The 20,624-nt window shown below is 42.2% G+C and overlaps 1 protein-coding gene across 1 annotated transcript; it reads right to left on the bottom strand.

The window, feature by feature from the left end:
- Positions 1-1,066: 1,066 nt before the first annotated feature.
- On the bottom strand, positions 1,067-7,952 carry mboat4 (membrane bound O-acyltransferase domain containing 4). Its single transcript, XM_034225230.1, has 7 exons — positions 7,874-7,952; positions 7,253-7,681; positions 6,662-6,951; positions 4,868-5,065; positions 4,681-4,781; positions 2,661-2,885; positions 1,067-2,012 (listed from the first exon to the last, which is right to left on the bottom strand). The coding sequence occupies exons 1-7, from the start codon at positions 7,950-7,952 to the stop codon at positions 1,067-1,069; spliced, it is 2,268 nt and encodes a 755-aa protein (XP_034081121.1).
- Positions 7,953-20,624: the final 12,672 nt, after the last annotated feature.

Genomic DNA, 20,624 nt, shown 5'->3' with positions numbered 1-20,624 from the left:
TAACTGAGTCAGTTGTCAGTCACGTGTTTCTTCCTTTACAGGGTAGATTATTTGTTTTTACAGTTTGAGAATAATGTTTTTTTAGGTGGCTGGGTTATGCATAGTGCTTCCATACAAATGTATTATTAACATATTTTTTGTTAGAGAGAGGGAACAAACCCGGGTTTAGATTGGTATCGGTGTCAGCAGACACGAGAGGTTTTAGTATTTGACATCAAAGAGTTATTTGCCATCCCTTCAATGAACATGGATTTACAGGGAAATGTTAATGTCTTGTTATCCTTGCTCATTACACCTTAAAGCTGCATTAAACAGTTTTCACCACTAGGAAGCAGTACAACAACGCCCACCCCGTGAAGTTGTTGCTGACCACTTAGTTTCATTTGAGTCAATCCACTATTGAGAAAGAAATCTGGCTTTATTTTCACTTTTGTCATTTGTCATTTTCACTTTGAGTCACTAGTTTTTGTCCAGCGAGTCAGACAGGATCCCTTGCTTTGCCATGCCTGAGCTTGTTTGATGGACTGCGCTGCCAATTATTTTGCATCAGGGTTTGGTTTTATGTTACACTCAACCAAACAGTACAACAATGGATGAATGATGATGATGATGTGGAACACACCTGCAGCTTTCTGTTCCTCTCTGGAGCTGCTCCCTCACATGGCAGGGTTTAATGACATAGAAAATGACCCCTAATACAGATTTGAATTACACAAAATTATCTTTAGTTTATGCTAGCAGAGACCAACCTTGAAATGTTTAAATGTTAAGTATTGTTGCTTTTAGCACTGCAATCTAGTTCATTTTGCAACATTGACTGAAACATATAAATATGTTATGAAGTCCAGTTACATCCTACTCAAAGACTTCTCAAGATAAATGAAATGGTGTGAATAATGTAGCTTTGTTGACATTTCATTGATTCTTCCAAATTCAATAAAAAGTATATAGAGGACAAACAACAAAATACAATGCACCAAGACAAGTATAGACATGTTCATTCATATATTTTAATGATAGAACAAGTATGTTATATGTCTGGGAGTGTGTTCACATTGCTACATTTCTAAACTTTGTTGAGTTTTAATAAGATAAAGAGCAGCATTGTATTAAGAAGTGGAAACAGACCAATGTATGTTATAGACAAAAGTCTCAAACCAGACATATCTCTTAATTCTACTGCAATAACAATACAAGCAACAATCATCTGAGTGTTTATCCATCCTAAACAACTGTATATTTTACTTTGTGTAGATGAGAGTTTTGGGTGCAAGTACCTGTGTATATGATAATCTGCCTTCACTGTTGCTGCCCAGGTCCACATTCCCACAAAGTGACCTAAATGACAACCATGCCACCACAGTGAGAAACTAAAAGTCATGAACAGCGGAAAACGTTTGCATCTGATATAAACCAGCCTACGCAGCCATGAAGCTGTTGTTGCGTTCCATCGACGGGCAAACTCAGACATACGGCTGGAGGCTTCGATGGTGCAGAAATCTCCATCGGATAGTTTGCACCCGTCTGGGGAGTCTTCGGGTTCTTTTTCCAAAAAGCCAAACCCAGCTGCGTTATTGAGGCATTCACTGATCCTCCAGTGAGAATAATATTGGATTCTAAAAACCAGCGCCAGACCCCAAACCCACAGGACACCATAGATAGAGGAGGAGGAATCATAGTAGCTGTGTTTTAGTAAATAGACAACATAAAACTTAATGCACTCCAGCAAAATAATCTGCATCAACTTTAGAAGGACTACACCCAGTGGATTAGGTGGAGCGTGGAGGCTGATCGCTGCCATTAAAGACACAAAGTTTCTGTAGGAGCACAGAGGCCCGCCGAGCAGAGTGGTGAAATTGAGGATGTAGCTGATGAGAGGGAGCAGCATCACACACGCGTTGCTTTTGGATGAGGCATTAAATGTTAGCACAACTCGTTTCTCCTGGAGGTCCATCGACAGCGAAGTGATTCTCTGAGTCAGCAGCATCAAGGAGGACACTGCCAAAAACAACCTGGAAGGGGAAATTGAGGATGAATTGTCTGTATGCATTTCATGTTTTTACCCAGAGCAAAGGGCATAATACAGTTTAACAACAATTCTCCAAGCTTGTCGTGCAAAGAACTAGCCCAAACAGACCCACCTTTAGGTCCATTTATTAGCTGTTTTAAAAACGTTTCATCACCTCACAAATTCTTTGTAAAAGCAGCTGACATTTTCTGCCAACACATGTCAAACATTTTTGTCAATTTCATTATCTGTTATCCAGCTGGCAGAAAACAAATGGATTCATTCTGAAATCCATATTTTGTTCCTTTTGCTCTTGATTATATTCAAAGAGGATTTTCTACTTTAACATGCATTGGCCTAAAATATTAAATTACATTGTTTTGATATGTTTTTTTTCTTCCGACATTAATGTAATACTCAAGGATCTTTTTTGGAAGGGTATCCATCTATACAACTTGCAATGATAAGCTATATTAGTTACACAACACAAATATTACGTCATGGCACAGTGGAACAAGATATATGTTTTAGTAGGATCAGTTAATAGTTGTCTTTGTACGTGTAATGGAATTAGATGAGAATAAGAAACATAGAATATTGTATATAATATGATAAAGTATATGTCTGGTTTAAGAGATGAGCTGATTAGTACCTAATGCTGACAGGCTCATGCAGGTAGTATTCCCTGTACTGTATGAGTAGGTGCCAGAAGGTTTGCCACAACATCTGGACAGCAAACACCCAGGTGTGGACATGGCGGAGATCCACAGAGCACACGAGCAGAATGAAGACAGAGGTGGAGGTGAAGAGAAGCAGGCTGTAAACGCCCATAGTGACAACTGCCAGGACGCATCCTCCGACTGAAACAAACAGGTACCTGCACACACAGAAATTATTTTGTAGTCAGACACTGTTTCAATTGTTGATTTAGCATTTGCTTAAAAATAACTATCTGCAGCTTCTACAACATTAACATCTTTCTGCTTTTCTCTGCTTTATACAATTCTAAACTGACGGGCATTCTACTTTTTTTTACAATATAACCTGACAAACAGATTATTACAGTGTTTCACATTGACCTTTTTGCAATCTGTCTTGTCAATAATTGAAATACAACATTCAAAAACAACTATTGATTCAATGAAGATAAATTAAATATTAACAAATTAAAATTAAAAATACATTCATTTTCACAATGGTGCTGTTATTGCTTTATGTTACAGTTTGAGTGATTATTAAATATTTCATTCGTTTTACAAACCGAACTTCATACATTTAAATGTCAATCCAAATAGATATTAAGATATGGCTTCAATGAAAGACATGGCATGAGATTATTTTCCAAGGCTCCTGGAGTATCTGGAATTACTTGAGACATAGTTTGATTTTTATAAAATGTATAAGCAATCAACTTGTAAATACATACCTGTACGACAAACCCAGATATCCTCGTTTAGCAAGAATATAAAACAAAAATGCGAATGGAAGTGAAAAGCATTGATGCATCAGAAACTGATGTTGTTCCCACAAGCTGCTCATCAAACCCATATCTGAGTCTCTGTGTGAATATGACAGGAGAACAAAGCCGCTGATATTTAACATATGCAGCAGATTGTCCTGTTGAAGAGGTGATATATTAGTTTTACAGACTTAATGTCTTGCCATTCCACCTGAGGCCTGCATGAAGCCATCCCTTTTGTTTACCATGATCACAATGTACTGATAAAAGTGATTCCTTTTGTTGAACATTATCAGCGCTGTGGGATTCAAAAGCCTTTTTATCAGTCCATATTGTAGTTGCCCTAGAGAGAAACCTGTTTTCTTTCCTTCCTCAAATCAAACAAATAGCAACGCAGGAAGTCTGTTTTCATTCCAGTCTGTTTTTAAACAAACTGTCCCACAATCATAATCTCTTACTCAAGAGGGATTTACTGTACGTAAGATATTATAGGAACTGGTTAAAAAATTCCAAATACAACAAGCATGAAAGAGTTTTATTTATTATAATGTGATGTTATAGATCACCCCTCGATTATGTTCTCTTGTTAAGAAATGTATTCTCATTAATGATGCGGTAAACAGAAGGACATTACTTTACTTTAAACTGACGCCGTTTTGCTTTTATATAGGTTGTATAGATACAAGCATGGTTTTATATACTATTGTAGAGCCGATGAATGGGAGTCGGAGGCCGTGTGTTCAGTATGGAACTCCACACTTTATTTTCCATTCGTTACAGAAAAGTAGGAACATCTGCTACCTGCTACTGTCAAGCTAGCATGAATACAACAACACGGTACACTCTCTAACAGGTCCGTGGTGCAACACACAATATATGCAACGGTGAATTATGTCCCATAATGTTCCACCACACAAGCCCCCCCAGAATTCACCCATACACAAAGTCTGTGCGGCGGGGAGGAACGACAGGCCAACCACCACAACTCTGGAGAACGGGAGCCGGGGAGGCGACCCCTGCAGGGGCGGCCGCCGGTAGAGGTGGGACCGGAACCGCAAGCCCCAATTCGGTGACAGGGGTCAAGGCCGGGGGGCGGCCCATCGCGGAGGCAGTGCCAGCACCACCGGCTGGTCCAAGTCCAGGTGAGCAGCCTTCACCCAGTCCACCGAGACGTGCTCGGCCTTGCCACCCAGGTCGACCACCAAGTGCTTGCCCCTGTGTTCCAAGACCCGAAGGCTTCCCGCCGGGGTGCGACATGTCGTGTACCGCCTCGAACACGGAGCTCCTCCAGCTGGTGGGAACGACTGGACGCGGCTGTCCCGTGGAGATGTCACACAGGAGAGTAATGCCCGTGTCGCCGAAAACCACATCCTCCAGGACCTGGACGCTGGGGTCGTGACCTGGTCCGCCACCATGCGGGTATAGTCGAGGCCCAACTGGACGGCCCCGATGACGACCCTGGAGAGGCAATCTGCGACCAGGTTTGACTTGCCAGCCACGTGCTGGATGTCTGTGGTGAACTCTGAGATGTAGGAAAGCTGTTGTTGCTGGCGAGCAGACCAAGGCTCCGCCAACTTGGACATGGCGAATGTGAGCGGCTTGTGGTCAACGAACGCCGTATATTGGAGATGGGGGCCGTGGATGACGGATGCGCCAACAGGGCCGCCTGAGCCAGCGCGGTCTTGACCTCCTTAAAGGCAACCTCAGCCTCCGGCGTCCAGTCGATCTCCTGGATGGGGGCCTTACCCTTCAATGCCCCATACAGCGGCCGCATAATGCAGTGTTGTAGTCAAGTCACCAATTCACGAGTCCAAGTCACTCTCGAGTCCCCACTCTTCGAGTCCGAGTCCAAGTCCGAGTCACCTAGGGAGAGTCGTAGTCGAGTCCGAGTCCAAGTCCGAGTCACCCAAGGAGTGTCCGAGTCCGAGTCACCATTACCTGTGTTCGAGTCCGAGTCCAAGTCCGAGTCACCCAAGAAGAGTCCAAGTCAAGTCCGAGTCACAAGTCTTCATGTATTCATCTTAGTGGATATATGTGTTGAAATGTAGCTGTAGCTCCTCTACATTGCTTTTATCCTGTCATGGTATACTAATGTGTCTATTGAACTGCTGTGAAGCGAGTGTGGCTACAATTGTTGTATTAAAAAAGGTGCTATACAAATATAAAGCTTATTACTAATAATAATAATTATTATTATTTTTATTATCATCATCAAGGTTGAGTCCAGTTCCAATATTGCCTCCAGTGCTCCGTTCTGGCATCTTCAAAGAGCTGCTTTACAAATGAAAATGGTATACATTAAACACAATGACAAAATGTCACAATTGAACTTATTTAATGGTTTGAAAACCCACAGAAACTGAAAATACATTATTAAGAACAATAGAACATGAGAAAGCATGCAGGGCTTTCTACGCAATATAAGTAACATTTTCATTCAATTTCCAATTTGAATTTGGCTCGAATTACAAAGTCATAGAACCAATTCCTCTCTATGTTAGTGAAGTGATGGGGTCCCCTCTCCTACCATAATGTGGCCCTATTAGACAGACACCCAGTTGAAATTATGCATTTAGAATACTTAAAAAGCATCTTACAGGTGTACGGAAAACCACAAACAACACCAGCAGAGCCGAATGAGGCCAATTCCAATAGAGTGCCACAGTGACGCGTCCTAAAACCCGGAAGTAAACTTCTTCCGGTTCCTTCGTCAAAGAAGCAATGCATTTTCTCCATAGGATTTTGGAAAATAGCTCAAAATAAGGTCTGTGGTTGAGACACATTTAAGAGACAGATCACGTGGAGATTATCCAAAACGTGATCTGTCTCTTAAATGTGTGTCAACCACAGACCTTATTTCGAGCTATTTTCCAAAATCCTATGGAGAAATTGCATTGCTTCTTTTTCGAAGGAACCCATGCGCAGCTTACTTCCGGGTTTTAGGATGCGTCACTGTGCCACTCTAGTCTGGCAGGGAACTTTAGTCTGGCATAACAATATGTTTTTAGCTGCTAGCGTCAGGAGCAGATGAGCACCCACTCAGGCACACACACTTAAACATCCTTGTTGCATTTTAAAAGCATCAGATTTCACAACATCGAACAACTCAACCTTGCACGGTGAGGCCTCATAAAAATGCCTCCATGACTGAATACCCTTTCAATGGGTGCACTGGAAGCAGGGATGGAGAATACCTGTGTGGCAACCTGATAGAGGACAGGGAACTGGGATTTATTTTTTTGCCAAAACTTGAAGCATGGGTCTGAGGCCTGGTTGTCGATCAAGTCGAGGTATGCAGTCAGCTGAGCCTGGACAGACCGACTGTTGGTGGAGGAGGGAGTCTTGCTGTAGTGGGAGAACATTCTCAGCTTCTTCTGAGGAGCTTCAGGAGCAGGAGGAGACACTGGAACATCACCTTGTTCTGGTCCTGCTGCTGTGTCTGCTGTTGAGATCATTTGCTTCTCACCCTCTGCCTTGATACAATCTGAAATGAGAGGGTATACTTTTTTGAATAAATCTGCTACTGATCTTATTATTTTGTTTGTGATACCATTTATAGATGATGTTAATTTGTTTTACTTGAAGAGGCTAATGTGTAAAAATGGCCTTATAATTGGGTAATTCTTTCCATAAGGATTGAGTATTCTTATTTTGGCTACACACACCCCAATATCTACAAACAGATAAACCACTTCTAGACATTCATGTACACATATAACTATAATTAATAATGGCTAGTATAAGTTAGAGCCTGCATACATATATAACAAGTGAACATGTCTCACCAATGATCTGAGTCATTAGCTGATCTTTGTCATCACTGTCCAGCTGCACATCATGTTTTAGCCACTGGAAACCAAACGATGGGTCCAACACAGATGCTATGAAGTAGGCAGTCGTGAAAGGAAATTTGGTGGGACCTCTTCCTTCAGCTGGCTCGCATCCTGGCATCTTCACTGCTTGGAAGATCTCTGTGAACCTTGTTTTCAAGGAGCTCGCCAGAGCTCTCACCAGGGGCCCACAGTATCTGACTCTTCCTCTTATTTCCTGCAGATGGCAGTGCAGAGAAAGAACACAGGGCACAACCACACTGGCTGTGACAGTTTTCTCTCCCTGAGTCAGGTCGGTTGCCTCCAGGAATGGGTCAAGAACTTCGATGAGTTCTTTCAGCTGAGCATAATCTCGCTGGGATAAGATGAGGGCTTTGTGTCCCTCTGAGTTCAACATATAAGAGAGATTTTGCATGTCAAATTTAACATACGCCTTTACCTGCTTTAAAGTTGAATTCCATCGTGTGGCATTTGCTGATGGAATTGTGGCATCCCCAAAGCAGGACTCAAAGCGGTCATTAAATGAGGTGCTACTATGGAGGAGGCTGGCTGTGCGGGATAGCTTGGCTAGTGTACCTGACAGCCCACTGGCTTCTTTCAGACCATCTTTGATCACCAACTGCAGTGTATGCGTGAAGCACGACAGTCTCTCCATCTTGCAGTTCTGATCCAGAGCAGCAATAACTGCATGTTGATCCTCTGTCGTCAGGTCTTGCCATATTTCCTCCTCCTCCTCCTCCTCCTCCTCCTCCTCCTCCTCCTCCTCCTCCTCCTCCTCCTCCTCCTCCTCCTCCTCCTCCTCCTCCTCCTCCTCCTCCTCCTCCTCCTCTGTGCCTGGATCATTAGTCTCTTCCTCACACAGCACTGTAGCCTCCTCTGGTGGAAAGCTGGCCTGGAATGCTTTTCGCATGTTTGATGCATTGTCAGTTATAATAAAGTTGATCTTATCCTTAATAAGATATTCTTCTGCACACATTTCAAACATATTGAATGTTTCTCTCCTGTGTGTTTTCCAAGCACTCTTTCACACATTAGCAGATGTGTCTGGAGGATGAGTTCGTCTTTTTTTTCAGACACTGTGTGCTGTCACTCCAAGGAACGACTGCATCTTTCGATCGCTCCAAATGTCTGCGGTGACAGCAACACTTGATGCTGCTGCTGGCTCTTTATTTTTTTTTTATATTCCTGGAATGGTCACAGAGGAGATGGTTGATCTTGCTATTGGCCTGTATTGAGGGTCTAAGACATGGAGGAAGTGCCTGAAGTCCTCGTTGTCGACAATGGAGAGAGGCAAACAGCATTTAATGATAAGGTCTTTCACAACAGCATCACTTATGGATTTCTGACGAGGATGACTGGGGTCATAGATCCTTCGCTGTCCTTCACTGAAAAATGACGTTATACTCTGACTACTAGACCCAGCAGCCGATGTCACATCAGAGGAAAGTGATGCACGTTATTGTTGGTGCCTAGGGGAAGAAAGAATACACACTTTAGCTTCTTGATGCCAAATAATTTCAAAAAATCTTTCTTATTGCTAAATAAATTGTATGGTTAAAAATAGGGCTACCCCAACTACTAATTCTCAACCATTGCAAACTAGTTGTGGCATCAGTGTGCTATATAACAGTGAAATACAAAACCATAATCCTGAGCCTTAAAATATTGAATGTTCAAGCACAAACCAAGCAAGCCACTAATGGTAAAAAGGGATATTTAATCGTTTATTTAGCAGGGATAATGCACATCAATGAACACTTAAAACAATAAAATGTGTCAAGTGTAAATATGTAATATGATTCTAAATGTGTTGCAATGAACGAATATTTTGTTAATTTATTTCAACACAGTCGGCAAAACAAAGCGAATATAATAAATATAATATCACAATGTCCAACAACCAATAAGTGAACGTTTAAATGATATCAATAAAGATTAAGCCCCAGAAAGCACATTGCTACTTAGCATGCACAATGACGACATTCTGCATGTTAAGTAGCCATGTGCTTTCATGTTATCGGCTGAATCTTTACTTATTGATTTGATCACATTACTCTGATGATAGTGTTCAATACAGCCTACCTATATATATATATATGAACTCCATCCTTAGAGTAATGTGTTATGGAGCCTCCGTGACGGAGATCATTTTCAGTCTCTAATTTTCACGTTCATTGTAGGCTAGGGCTAGGCTACTCATCATCTGCAGTATCACCAACAGAGATGGGGTCGTTACTAAAAAAAAGTAATATATTACATATTACATATTACTTTTAAAAAAAAGTAATATATTACACTACTTCGTTACTCTCTACATAAAGTAACTCATTACTTTACTCGTTACTTTACTCGTTACTTTACTCGCAGGGCCGGCCTGTATGGAAGCAAACAAGAGACAGAAGTATTTGAATTTTATTAGACACCGAATTTATAGCATTGAAAATAATTACTTTGAAAATCATGTATCTGAATGTTTTTGCTCCGAATTTACCTATGTGAAATAAAAATGTAAAAATTCAAGTGAAAAAAATTCGAATGTTCAAATTCAGATCCCAAAAATTCGATGTCAAAAAATTCGATGTCAAAAAATTCGGTGTATAAAATTGGATGTCCAAAATTGCGATGCATCATCATCCGGGCTACTCAGACAGGATAAGCAATCGAGCCCTAATGCAATCAAACTGACTTGGCCTATCAGAGCACGGCTTTGTCAGTCATGTGATCACAACAACCCGGGAGAAAAATGACGGAGAACAGCGGGGCTCGCCGCTCGGGTAAGTAGTCAGTTTGTGCTCTTTATCTTACAAGCAGTGAGGGCTCGACAGCATTTGTATCTTACATTAGCTAGCTAAATGAGTGAAGTAGCCTTGTGCCTTGCTGTTAGCAAGCTCCGTAGTTATCATTAATTGAAGTGAATCACAACGTTACCGTGTCCTTTTGTGTGTGTGTGTGTGTGTGTGGGGGGGGGGGGGGGGGGGGTTTGCAAAGTAACGTAACGATCACTTCGGTTAGATAAGTCAAGTAGACCATGCTACACTATACGAAATACTCTCTTACAAAAGCCCTGCATTTAAACATGTTAATGTTACTTTAGTAAAAGTATGCTAGTATAATTAGGAAAGTGTTGTTAGAGTATTTAAAGTAGACACAAGTTATACTATTATATTATATCATTTGATTTATTGTTATTACCGATGCACGAGTTGACTTAACTGTTGTAGTTGGAGCTCATTTGAACAATGAGCTAACTAATTATTACTTTCATAATGGTGTAATGTGCCGACTATTTTCTACATTAATAGATGAAGGTCTGGTTTGTTCAAACTCTCAAAATAGTAGGACCAGAGCCCTAGAGACTCTAGGGCTCTGAGTAGGACATGCTGTCATAATTACCCAGAGTCCGAAGTGACACCTTTACAATGTTAAAGCTGTTAGTTAAATGTAGTGACGTAAAAACTAAAGTATTCAAGATAGTGTAGTGGAAAAGAGATGTTTTTTTTTTTTTAAATGTTACCAAAACAAAATCTCTTGTTTTGGACTGACAGCAATGATTCAAGAAATAGTAGATAAATAAATACACACACATCAATTTGTTGTGGATGGAACACAACAAATGGTGTTCTTACCTGTGATGCCTCCTCCACACATTATAACCAGACTGTATCATTCAAACTATAAGTAACAGTTCTAGCTACTTGACTTCAGACAAACAATTCAAAAGACAAAATCAACACAATTTATTGAAAGACCAATCTTTATTTCTCTCCTTTTGTTTGTGTTATTAAACCCTGTCAATCTAAAAAACTGAGCAACTCAACAGTTAACTTTATATTTCTTATTGTCCAAAGCATCTATTACACTATTTGTTCCCCTCTCATATTCACAGGATGGATGATTAGAGACTTTGGGGGAGACCTCAGCTTTATGAACGTCCTGTCTGTTGGTTTGGCCGGAGAGGGCTGAGGGTCTTTCCCTGCGAGGAGTCCTCCTCGCAGGGAAAGACCCTGCAGGCCTGAGGGAGGAGGACCAGACCTGATGGAGGAGGACCTGCACCACCTACAGAACTTAGCCCATGCTGGGCATAGCTGTTACCACCTGCACAGGCCTAGCCTGTCAATTAACAGATTAACATTTAGTGTAACTTATTTATATTATTTCGTTTTTATTTTAAAAAAAAATGGTGATGGTTCATGCTTGATAACTTTTAGTTCACATTTCAATAAATTGTATTTGCACTCCTTTTGTCCGTTATTCTTACTGAAAATGTTAGATTACACATTCACATCCGACTGAAGATTGGCACCATTTATTTATGACGTTCCAAACTCGGCGGCACAAGGCACAAGTGATGTGAAGCTCAGAAAGTGAGGCAAATGCATTTGATCAGCTGACTTTTTTTTGGCCAAACTTTATAGGCCTGACAATAATCACACTGTCTCTGAGGTGCCACGTAAAACACAAAACAACACAAATGAAGTTCCTGTTAGACTACAAAACTAGTCAGTGTGCAGGTCTTTGTGTTACAATACAAGTGTCTCTTAGTGAATGACCTGTACTGCTCTTAAATCTCATAACATCAGCTTTTCCTTTCCCTCTTGGATGTTCTTCTGGACCCTCAGAGAAAGAGAACATGGTGAAGCAGTCCAGTCTCTCAGGCGTGTCCTTTCCTAACAGAAATATCAAAAAACATATTATTGCAGAGCAAGTGTGTTATTTAAGAAAGAGGTGTGTTTGTTTGTTCATAAATATAATGATTTTTTTATTTGAATGTGTTTTTTTAAATCCAACAGTGTACTACAAAGATAATCAGATTATGAATCAACCGTTCTAAATTCATCAACATTGAAATAAATGTATTATTAAAATAATATTTAACTGTTATCAAAACTTAGTGCAACTGTAGAAGCTTGCTCTGTTCGGTTGTCTCACTGAAAGACAAAGGGTCGCAGCTCTCACTATGTGATGTTGCTTGGTAAAATGTAAATGTAACCTTTTGCTAATAAAGTCCACTCAACTTCACTGATGTGTAGGTGATCTAGTATTCAGCCATGTTTAATGGCATGTCTATCAGTGTATTGGAGTCATTACTTTATGCATTCTTTGTAAAGCATGAAAAAGGTGTACCTTGGAATCCGTGCTGAAGTTCTCTGCTGCTAGGAGTCCAGATCTGTCTCTCCTCCTCTGGTCCAGCCTGTCTGGATCACCTTGAGGACACTTTGAACAAACAGATGTAAAGTTACATGCATGGGTTACAGACTTCTTTCCATGCAAACAACTTGTTATCTTCTTTTAAAAACAGGTCATAATCTTATTGTTATACTTCAGAAATTGCTGGATATCACAGTCCTTATACTGTATCAGTTTGATTGAGTATTATTGTGTAGGTTATTTTTATTTTACTGTTACTTTGGATGTGTTTCTCATGAGTCAGTCAAATTAATTTGTTTTCATATGCCATATTCATATGTATCACACACGTAAGGGTAACACACAAACCTATTGAACAAATGCAATGCAATGGATAAGCTTCATTTCCACTGAAGTCACAGATAACGTCATATATCATATTTAAACAAATCATTTCCTTGTCACTAAAGCATTGACTACGCTATTCATCGTCCTTAAATGCAGGCATTAAGTTACATGTTCTGTTCTACAGCCACGATGAGGCTGTTTCTCAAGTGTGATGATAATACAATTAAAAGAGGCATTGGTAATAATATTAAAAACAACAATGTTTGGGTCGTTCGTCGGATAGGCGGTTAGCTGCAATAAATAACTCCAGTTCAACAAACCATATTACAATATCTAAGGGAGCGTTATTTCTGGACCATCTTGAAATGTGACGTTCATATTTTAAAAAAGGTACACATATTTCATTGTGAGGTTGATTTAATATACACTAAGCCTCTCTTCAACAATACGTTGACGTTAGCTAGTCTATTTTATGCTATAGTAGAGCATAGCGAATTTAAATGAACCTTAACAATGCATACCGTAACCTAACTAGCAAACTAACTATCTAACGTACAAGGATGACCTTATTTTAGCAACCTCGCTCAGAAGCCTTTTGGTATACAGTAGCATCCCACTTAATGTTTTACACTCTTGGATGCTACGCATAGCATCGTTAGCACAGATGGAGCTACGATTGCTCAAATGCTACCCCAACTCTAAACATTCATTAACGTTAGCTTAATAAAAACACCAGTAACATAACATAAAGTACGCAGGGTTGACTTACCGAAGAAACTGCATTCATGGACGGTCTGTTTCAACCGCAGATAGATCCTATATTTGCAGGACGAATAGTCCACCAGGAACAACACAACAAACACGGCCGAGTTCAAGTAGTGTTCTCCTCATGAGCTGAGCCGCTGTAGCTTCACGGAGCTAACGGAGCTAGGAGCAGCAGTCCCGTTGTCATGAAGGGGGAATCTAACTATATACAGAATATGTTTTTGTAGATCCAGGCTAGAAACATGTTCATTTTCTGATGTTAAGTTGGACATTTTAACAAAGGGTCTACGGGTCTTGCTCCCATCTGCATCCATCGCCTACAGTTTGCAGCATTGGGCTTCACCGCACTGTCCCGGGGTTTGCCGCTTGGCTCTGATAGGCCAGAAGTCGGTTTGATTGCATTAGGGCTCGATTGCTTATCCTGTCTGAGTAGCCCGGATGAGGCTGCATCGCAATTTTTGACGTCGAATTTTACACACCGAATTTTTTTACATCGAATTTTAAACACCGAAATATTTGACGTCGAATTTTTTTCACTTGAATTTTTGGGATCTGAATTTGAACATTCGAATTTTTTTAACTTGAATTTTTACATTTTTATTTCACATAGATAAATTCGGAGCAAAAAAAATTCAGATTCATGATTTTCAAAGTAATTATTTTCAATGCTATAAATTCGGTGTCAAATACTTCTGTCTCTTGTTTGCTTCAATAGGCCCGCCCCTACAGGCAGATCACGCAGACTGCGGCGCACCTAGTGTGCGCGCCACAGTTTTGCCTCTGCGAGACTCCACTTGCACCCCCAATTACTATTGCATTAAGGAAGACATAACACAAGTCTTTCTTTTTAAATGCTCTAAAATAGGCTACCAGCCTACCACAACAAGCTAACAGTCTGTGAAACGTCAAGACACTAATTAATGAAACCAGTTCAAGACGCATTATTCTTATCATTCTTCATGAGCGCAGTAACGGTAAGGTATCTAATTACTTAAGTATTTAGTATTCCATAACTTAGTAACAGAGATGGTCAAACTAAAGTGGTAGAGACAGAATTCCTACAATGAAGCGGGACATTGAACTGTTCACCCGTGAGAGGGCGATCAACAAAAGAGAGCGAGCGGCCCCGTTGAGGGAGTTTACAGATGAAAAGACTCATCCATGTTTATGCAGCACTGCACGTGGAGATGTGGTCTCGCAAGTCGCGCAGATTACATAGGCCTACGTGTATATAAACCTGCGGCGGAAACCCCTCTAGTCTGTCAGTGAGTGTGATTATTTTATAAAAGTAACGAAGTAACGCGTGTCGGGGCAATGTTAGTAACTGTAGTGTGATTACTAAATTATAAAAGTAACGCGTTACACTACTCCGTTACCGACAAAAGTAATATTATTACAGTAACGGGTTACTTTGTAACGCGTTACACCCAACTCTGATCACCAAGGACATGTATAGCTTTTTAACAGTATTTATCTAGACAATAAAACTGCACTTGGTCCCTAGGATGTGATATCAACCCCTACCTCCATCTAACCCGACATCTTAAAACCTTTGTGGAGTCAATTTAGTGGCTAACGTTAACGTGGGTTAGCAAGCTAACAATAGCATTTCTACTTACTTTTCTGGGTGCCGCCGTGAAAGGTGTCGATTGAAATTCGACGTTGTCCCAGTCTTCTCTTCTATCTTCTGTCCACATAATGTGCATTTTGCGCTGCTCTTTCCCAATATGGAAACAACATCTTTAAAAGCATACAGCACGATGCGGGGTGTGTCTCTGGACATCTTTAGACTGGTATAGCAGCCCAGTACGTGAGCTCGCCTCGCAGGTGCACACGCCAGGACACAGAGGACATCAGACTCCAGAGAAAACTTGCTCGAGTCCGGGACTCCGAGTCCAAGTCCGAGTCATCCAAAGAGTGTCCGAGCCGAGTCCGAGTACGAGTCATCATTACCTGTGTTCGAGTCCGAGTCCAAGTCCAAGTCATCGTGCGTGAGAATTCACGAGTCCGAGTAGCGTCAATCAATGCACGAGTCTGAGTCAAGTCACGAGTCCCGAAAATCGGCACTCGAGTCCGAGTCCAGGACTCGAGTACTCCATCTCTGGCATAATGTGGGCGGCCCCGGTGATGAAACGGTGGTAGAAGGTCACCATCCCCAGGAACTCACGGAGCGACCGGGCCGTGTGTGGGCAAGGAAACGCCGCGACAGCCTCAACCTTCGCCGGCAGGGGTGCTGCCTCTCCTTTGGTGACGCGGTGCCCCAGGAAGTCAATGTCAAACACCCCAAACAGACACTTTGCAGGGTTGATTATCAACCCGTGTTGGCTGAGCCTCGTGACAAGGGCTCGGAGGTGGGACAGGTGTTCCTCCTCAGAAGTCCTGGCGAAGAGTACGCCAGGTGCGCTGAACAGTCCTGAATGTGCGGCACCGGGTAGCGGTCGGGTGTCGTGGCGTTGTTGAGGCGGCGGTAGTCTCCACACGGGCGCCAACTGCCATTAGGCTTGGGGACGATGTGCAGAGGAGAGGCCCAAGGACTGTCAGAATGGCGGATAATACGCAGGCGTTCCATGGTCGAGAACTCCGCCTTTGCTACTGCGAGCTTAGAAGGATTCAACCGCCGGGCCCTGGCGTAGACTGGGGGACCCTCAGTGGTGACGTGGTGCTCCACCCCATGCTTGGTGGTGAGCGCAGAGAAAGTGGGCAGCGTCAGGTCCAGGAACTCGGCCAACAACCTGAGATACCTGTCTGCACCCGACAGCATGCCGCTTTGCCAAGCTTACACACAAGGGAGGAAAACGTCAAGGCATCAACCAAGCGTTTGTTTCTAACGTCCACCAGGAGCCCGTGAGCACATAAAAAATCTGCCCCGAGGAGGGGAAAATAAATGTCTGCTGTAACGAAATCCCAGTTGAACCGCTGCCCCCCAACACATAAACACAAAGGCCTCACGCCATAAGTGCGGATGGGGCCGCCATTAGTTGTCGTCAACTGCGGTCCGTGCCCCCCTCTAGCTCCGTTGAGCGCCCGTGTCACAGAGAAACCAGCTTCCCGAGACACTGTCGCTAACGAAGAGAAGCCTGCTCGTGCCGCCAACACTCAGGGCCACTACCGAGCGCCGGCTCTCTCGTTTCCCGGAGGTTTGTAGCTGCAGGGAGCGATGCACTTCTTCGCCTTGGCCCCGAACCGCGCATGGTAGGCACTGAGCGTCGCAGCCAGCACATCTGCACCAGGCTGCTGGGTCGCCAGGAAGAAACGGTCGGCCTCCTCAGCCAGGGCGCGGGGTTCAGTAATGGTCTTGTTGGCCAGCACCGTCTGAACCCGGGGCAGCAAGTGGCGCAGGAACGTCTCCACAAACAAAATCCGGGGATCTTCCCCCCCCCAGCAGATTCAGCATCTTCTCCATGAGCTGGGACGGCTTGCTGTCTCCCAGAACCTGAATCTAAAAAATCTGGCGGACCCTCTCCTTAGCAGATAAGCTAAATGTCTTAAGGAGAAGGGCTTTAATCGCCTCATATTTGCCATGGCGTGGGGGATCTGCGATAAATCCAACCAACCTGGATGACGTGGAGCTCCCCAGCGCCGCCACCACGTGAACATACTTAAAATGATAAAATGATCATACCTGGCGGAAAGCAAAGTGTGCCTCCACCTGTGCGAACCATGCATGTTCCCAAAACTCCGGCAGTTTAACATAAACATCACGATCAGCCATGTTCAATAAGTCTTCAGAATCTATCACGAACACGTCAGGGTCACCAGTGTAGAGCCGATGAATGGGAGTCGGAGGCGGTGTGTTCAGTATGGAACTCCACACTTTATTTTCCATTCGTTACAGAAAAGTAGGTACATCTGCTACCTGCTACTGTCAAGCTAGCATGAATACAACAACACGGCACACTTTCTAACAGGTCCGTGGTGCAACACACAATATACAACGGTGAATTATGTCCCATAATGTTTGTTGGAGTTAGGGTGGTTCTAAAACCCCCCTCGGCTCCGCGTGTTCGTTTGGGGAGCATCTTGTAAAATCATAAAGGAAGGAATTCAAAGCACCAGATACAGGGTTAAACAATAATCTGTTTTAATGATAAACGGTAAGAATACATTACACTTTCAAATGGGTGGGCCCAACCCCTGCTCTGGTCCAAATGCCGGGAGAACCTTATCGTCTTGACGGCAAGAGAAAAAGAGAGCGAACACACGAACACAGACAGGAGATACAGAGGTACCACGGGGAGGAGCCGGGGGCGATTCTCCTCCCACAGAGCCCATCCTGCAGCGTTTCAGAAATGTCAGTTGTGTCTAAAGAATATTCCCTTGCTCACAAAGATATACTGCTTATTATTAATATAAAGTAATTAAACACACACATCTACTATTCAAGATATGTAGACTTCCCTTGGTGGAGATTTTAAGAAGAATGTTTCCTCCCCTCCCTCTCTAGTCTTCTGTCATGAAAACGGGTCACTCGGTCGGGGCCGGAGAGCCTGCGCCAGCAACCTGTGTGGAGAAATCTGATACAAATCCCTCAAGCCTACGCTCAGGGCTCCTGGGCCCTCAGCTTTTTGATCCCCCACTGCGTATGAATAGAGAATTCCAACAAACTGTCATCAAATGTCTTTCTATTATGAATTTAGATGAAATGTATATCCCCATAATGACCTAAACAATAAAGTCTATGGCTTTTACTTCTTTACCAGGCTAATTACATGATGTTGTCTAAATTAAATTCTGTCTCATTACATTACTATGTTTTAGCTTTAACTGTAATATGTTCTTTCTACATTTCAAACCTCAGTTACTTTAATACCTGTTGAAATATTACAGAATTGTTTCATCATCACAGGTCAACTTCTTCAGTATTCCATTCTGGAATTACATCTCTCATAGTAGCCCCTTGGCCACTGATTCTGCATCTGTGTTACCTGTTATAACTCAATCAATATTAGAAACATGTCAACATTCATCAAACAGTATCTTATCCCCAGATATGGAGCAGGTCAATTATAAAACTGTCAATCAATGGTCAGATTGAACAATCGAGTTGGGGCAGCAGGTTCCTTTCAGTCCCTAAATAAAAAATGTAGATTGTGAAGTTTACACTCCCCCTTTTTACACATGAACTCATGTGTAACCAAAAAAATCCTGTATGGGAAGAAAACCTTCAGGTAATAATGGATTATAAGAAAATACCAAACATTTTTCCCAAATGTACATTTCCACAGTAAACACTTCAGTGAAATTAAGTGTTTCTCTCCATCTTTCAGTCCTAAAAGAAACAGAATCTTCATGTTTTAGTTTGAGTTTCACATTCTGCAAACTGCCACCTCCTGTGGGAGTGAAATATCAAGTAGATTAGAAACGGGTCACCTGTACGGTTTTCCAATTTTTGTGGAATTGTAGGAAACCTCTCGTTGCCCACAGAGCGCCAGAATAATGTGTTAGTCCAAAAGCATGCTTGATTAGTCATTGTTTTAAATCATGCAGTTGCACTGATCACATGCAGACATACACTCACATTCACACTCACACTGTCAGGTTGTAAAGTCAAGTTTGGTCAGGTTCACCCCAGAGTCAGTCATTGACAGTGCCTTCTCAAGTTACACTGTCGGTCAGGGTCAAAGGTCAGTTGGGCTCAGTCTTTTTGGCCATGTGTCGTGCTCTGCAGATACTTTGATATTTCAGCATAGGCCAGTATCCTTTGTCTACAAAAATCTGTATATATGGAGCGCCATCATTTATTAATTCACAATTACAACTATAATGTTCAAGATATCTCTAACTTTTCATTGGAACAGCTGTTTCCCACATTCCCTGAAAAGTGTTAGCCAAAAAATGTCACTTCCTTATTGTACTACTACTGCAGTTCATTAACACCTAATCTATATTAACATGTCTAATAGATCTATTTCAGAAACTTGTGCATATAATTATTATCTTGAGTCAAACCATTACTAGGACCTGTGTAGCTTTTCATAGGTCATTATACGCATTTATCTTCAATTCTGGTCTACCTAAAAAGAATGTTAAATTCTTTAGCAGTGTGTGGAACCCCGGGTGTCCGAACATGCAACAATTACTCCCTACTTTATCCTATGGTAATAACTATGGCACAATGGTGAAATCAATACTTTATAGATTGGAATACTATATTTGGCTTGGCACCAGCTCTCCCTTTAGCCTTATCCATACAAATAAAGATTTGTCTTCTAGAGTGGTTCCTAAAAGTACCCTTTTAATGGTGATCAATATTGTAACAAATGAGATCAGTACTTTATTCACAGGTGAATAAAAATCTCTTGAAGAATGATTTGTTAACATGATGAAAAGATTGAAGAATATGGTTCTACTCTGTCATGTCTCCCCCTTTATCCCTCAGTGTGTTTTAGGATGATTCTCATTTTACTTTAATAGTTTCCTCTTTACTGCTATTTTTAATGTACCAATTGATTAATTCATGGTTAATACAACTTTTTTCTTCACTTTATTTATCAAGTCAATTCAAGTTCTTTAAATGTGTGCTTATAATAAGTGTGTTTATGTGTAAACTCACTCATTCCCGTGATTCCCTTTCCATCTCCTCTGGTTCATCTCAAGCCGCGACCCCGGCCACCTCACCTTCTGCTCGACCCACTCCTCTGATTCTGACTCCTCCCCCTTTGTCCATCAGCTGTAACTCTTTGAGGCAGCCATCTGCCCAGCTACATCTGCAGCCCCCATCATGCCGCGGATTTTGTACTGCTTTGCATTTCATCTCCTCCTTTACAGTGTCTTTGCTGCTTTATGGAGGGCGGATTCTGCTCTCATGTCCCACACTTTGCTCTTGTGCCAAATCTCGTGGCTCAGCCCTGCCTGAGGGACTGATGAGAGTAGATCTCTGCCTGTCAGCAAGCTGTTTGGTTCTGGATGCCACAGGTGGAGATAGTTCTGGATGCAGTTGTTGGTTCAGCTCTGGTTCTCTGTCTGGTCTATTGAGAAGGAGCAGTCTCCTGGTTGGGATAGGCCTTTGTTTGCTCAGCGGATCGGGGTCTTAGCCGTCTGACGGGCAGAGAGAGAGAGTCCAGGTCTCGGGATGCATTACCTATAG

This window comes from Gymnodraco acuticeps, unplaced genomic scaffold (genome assembly GCF_902827175.1).
Source record: "Gymnodraco acuticeps unplaced genomic scaffold, fGymAcu1.1, whole genome shotgun sequence".
Lineage (NCBI taxonomy): Eukaryota > Metazoa > Chordata > Actinopteri > Perciformes > Bathydraconidae > Gymnodraco > Gymnodraco acuticeps.
This window is presented reverse-complemented; position numbering and strand designations above follow the sequence as displayed.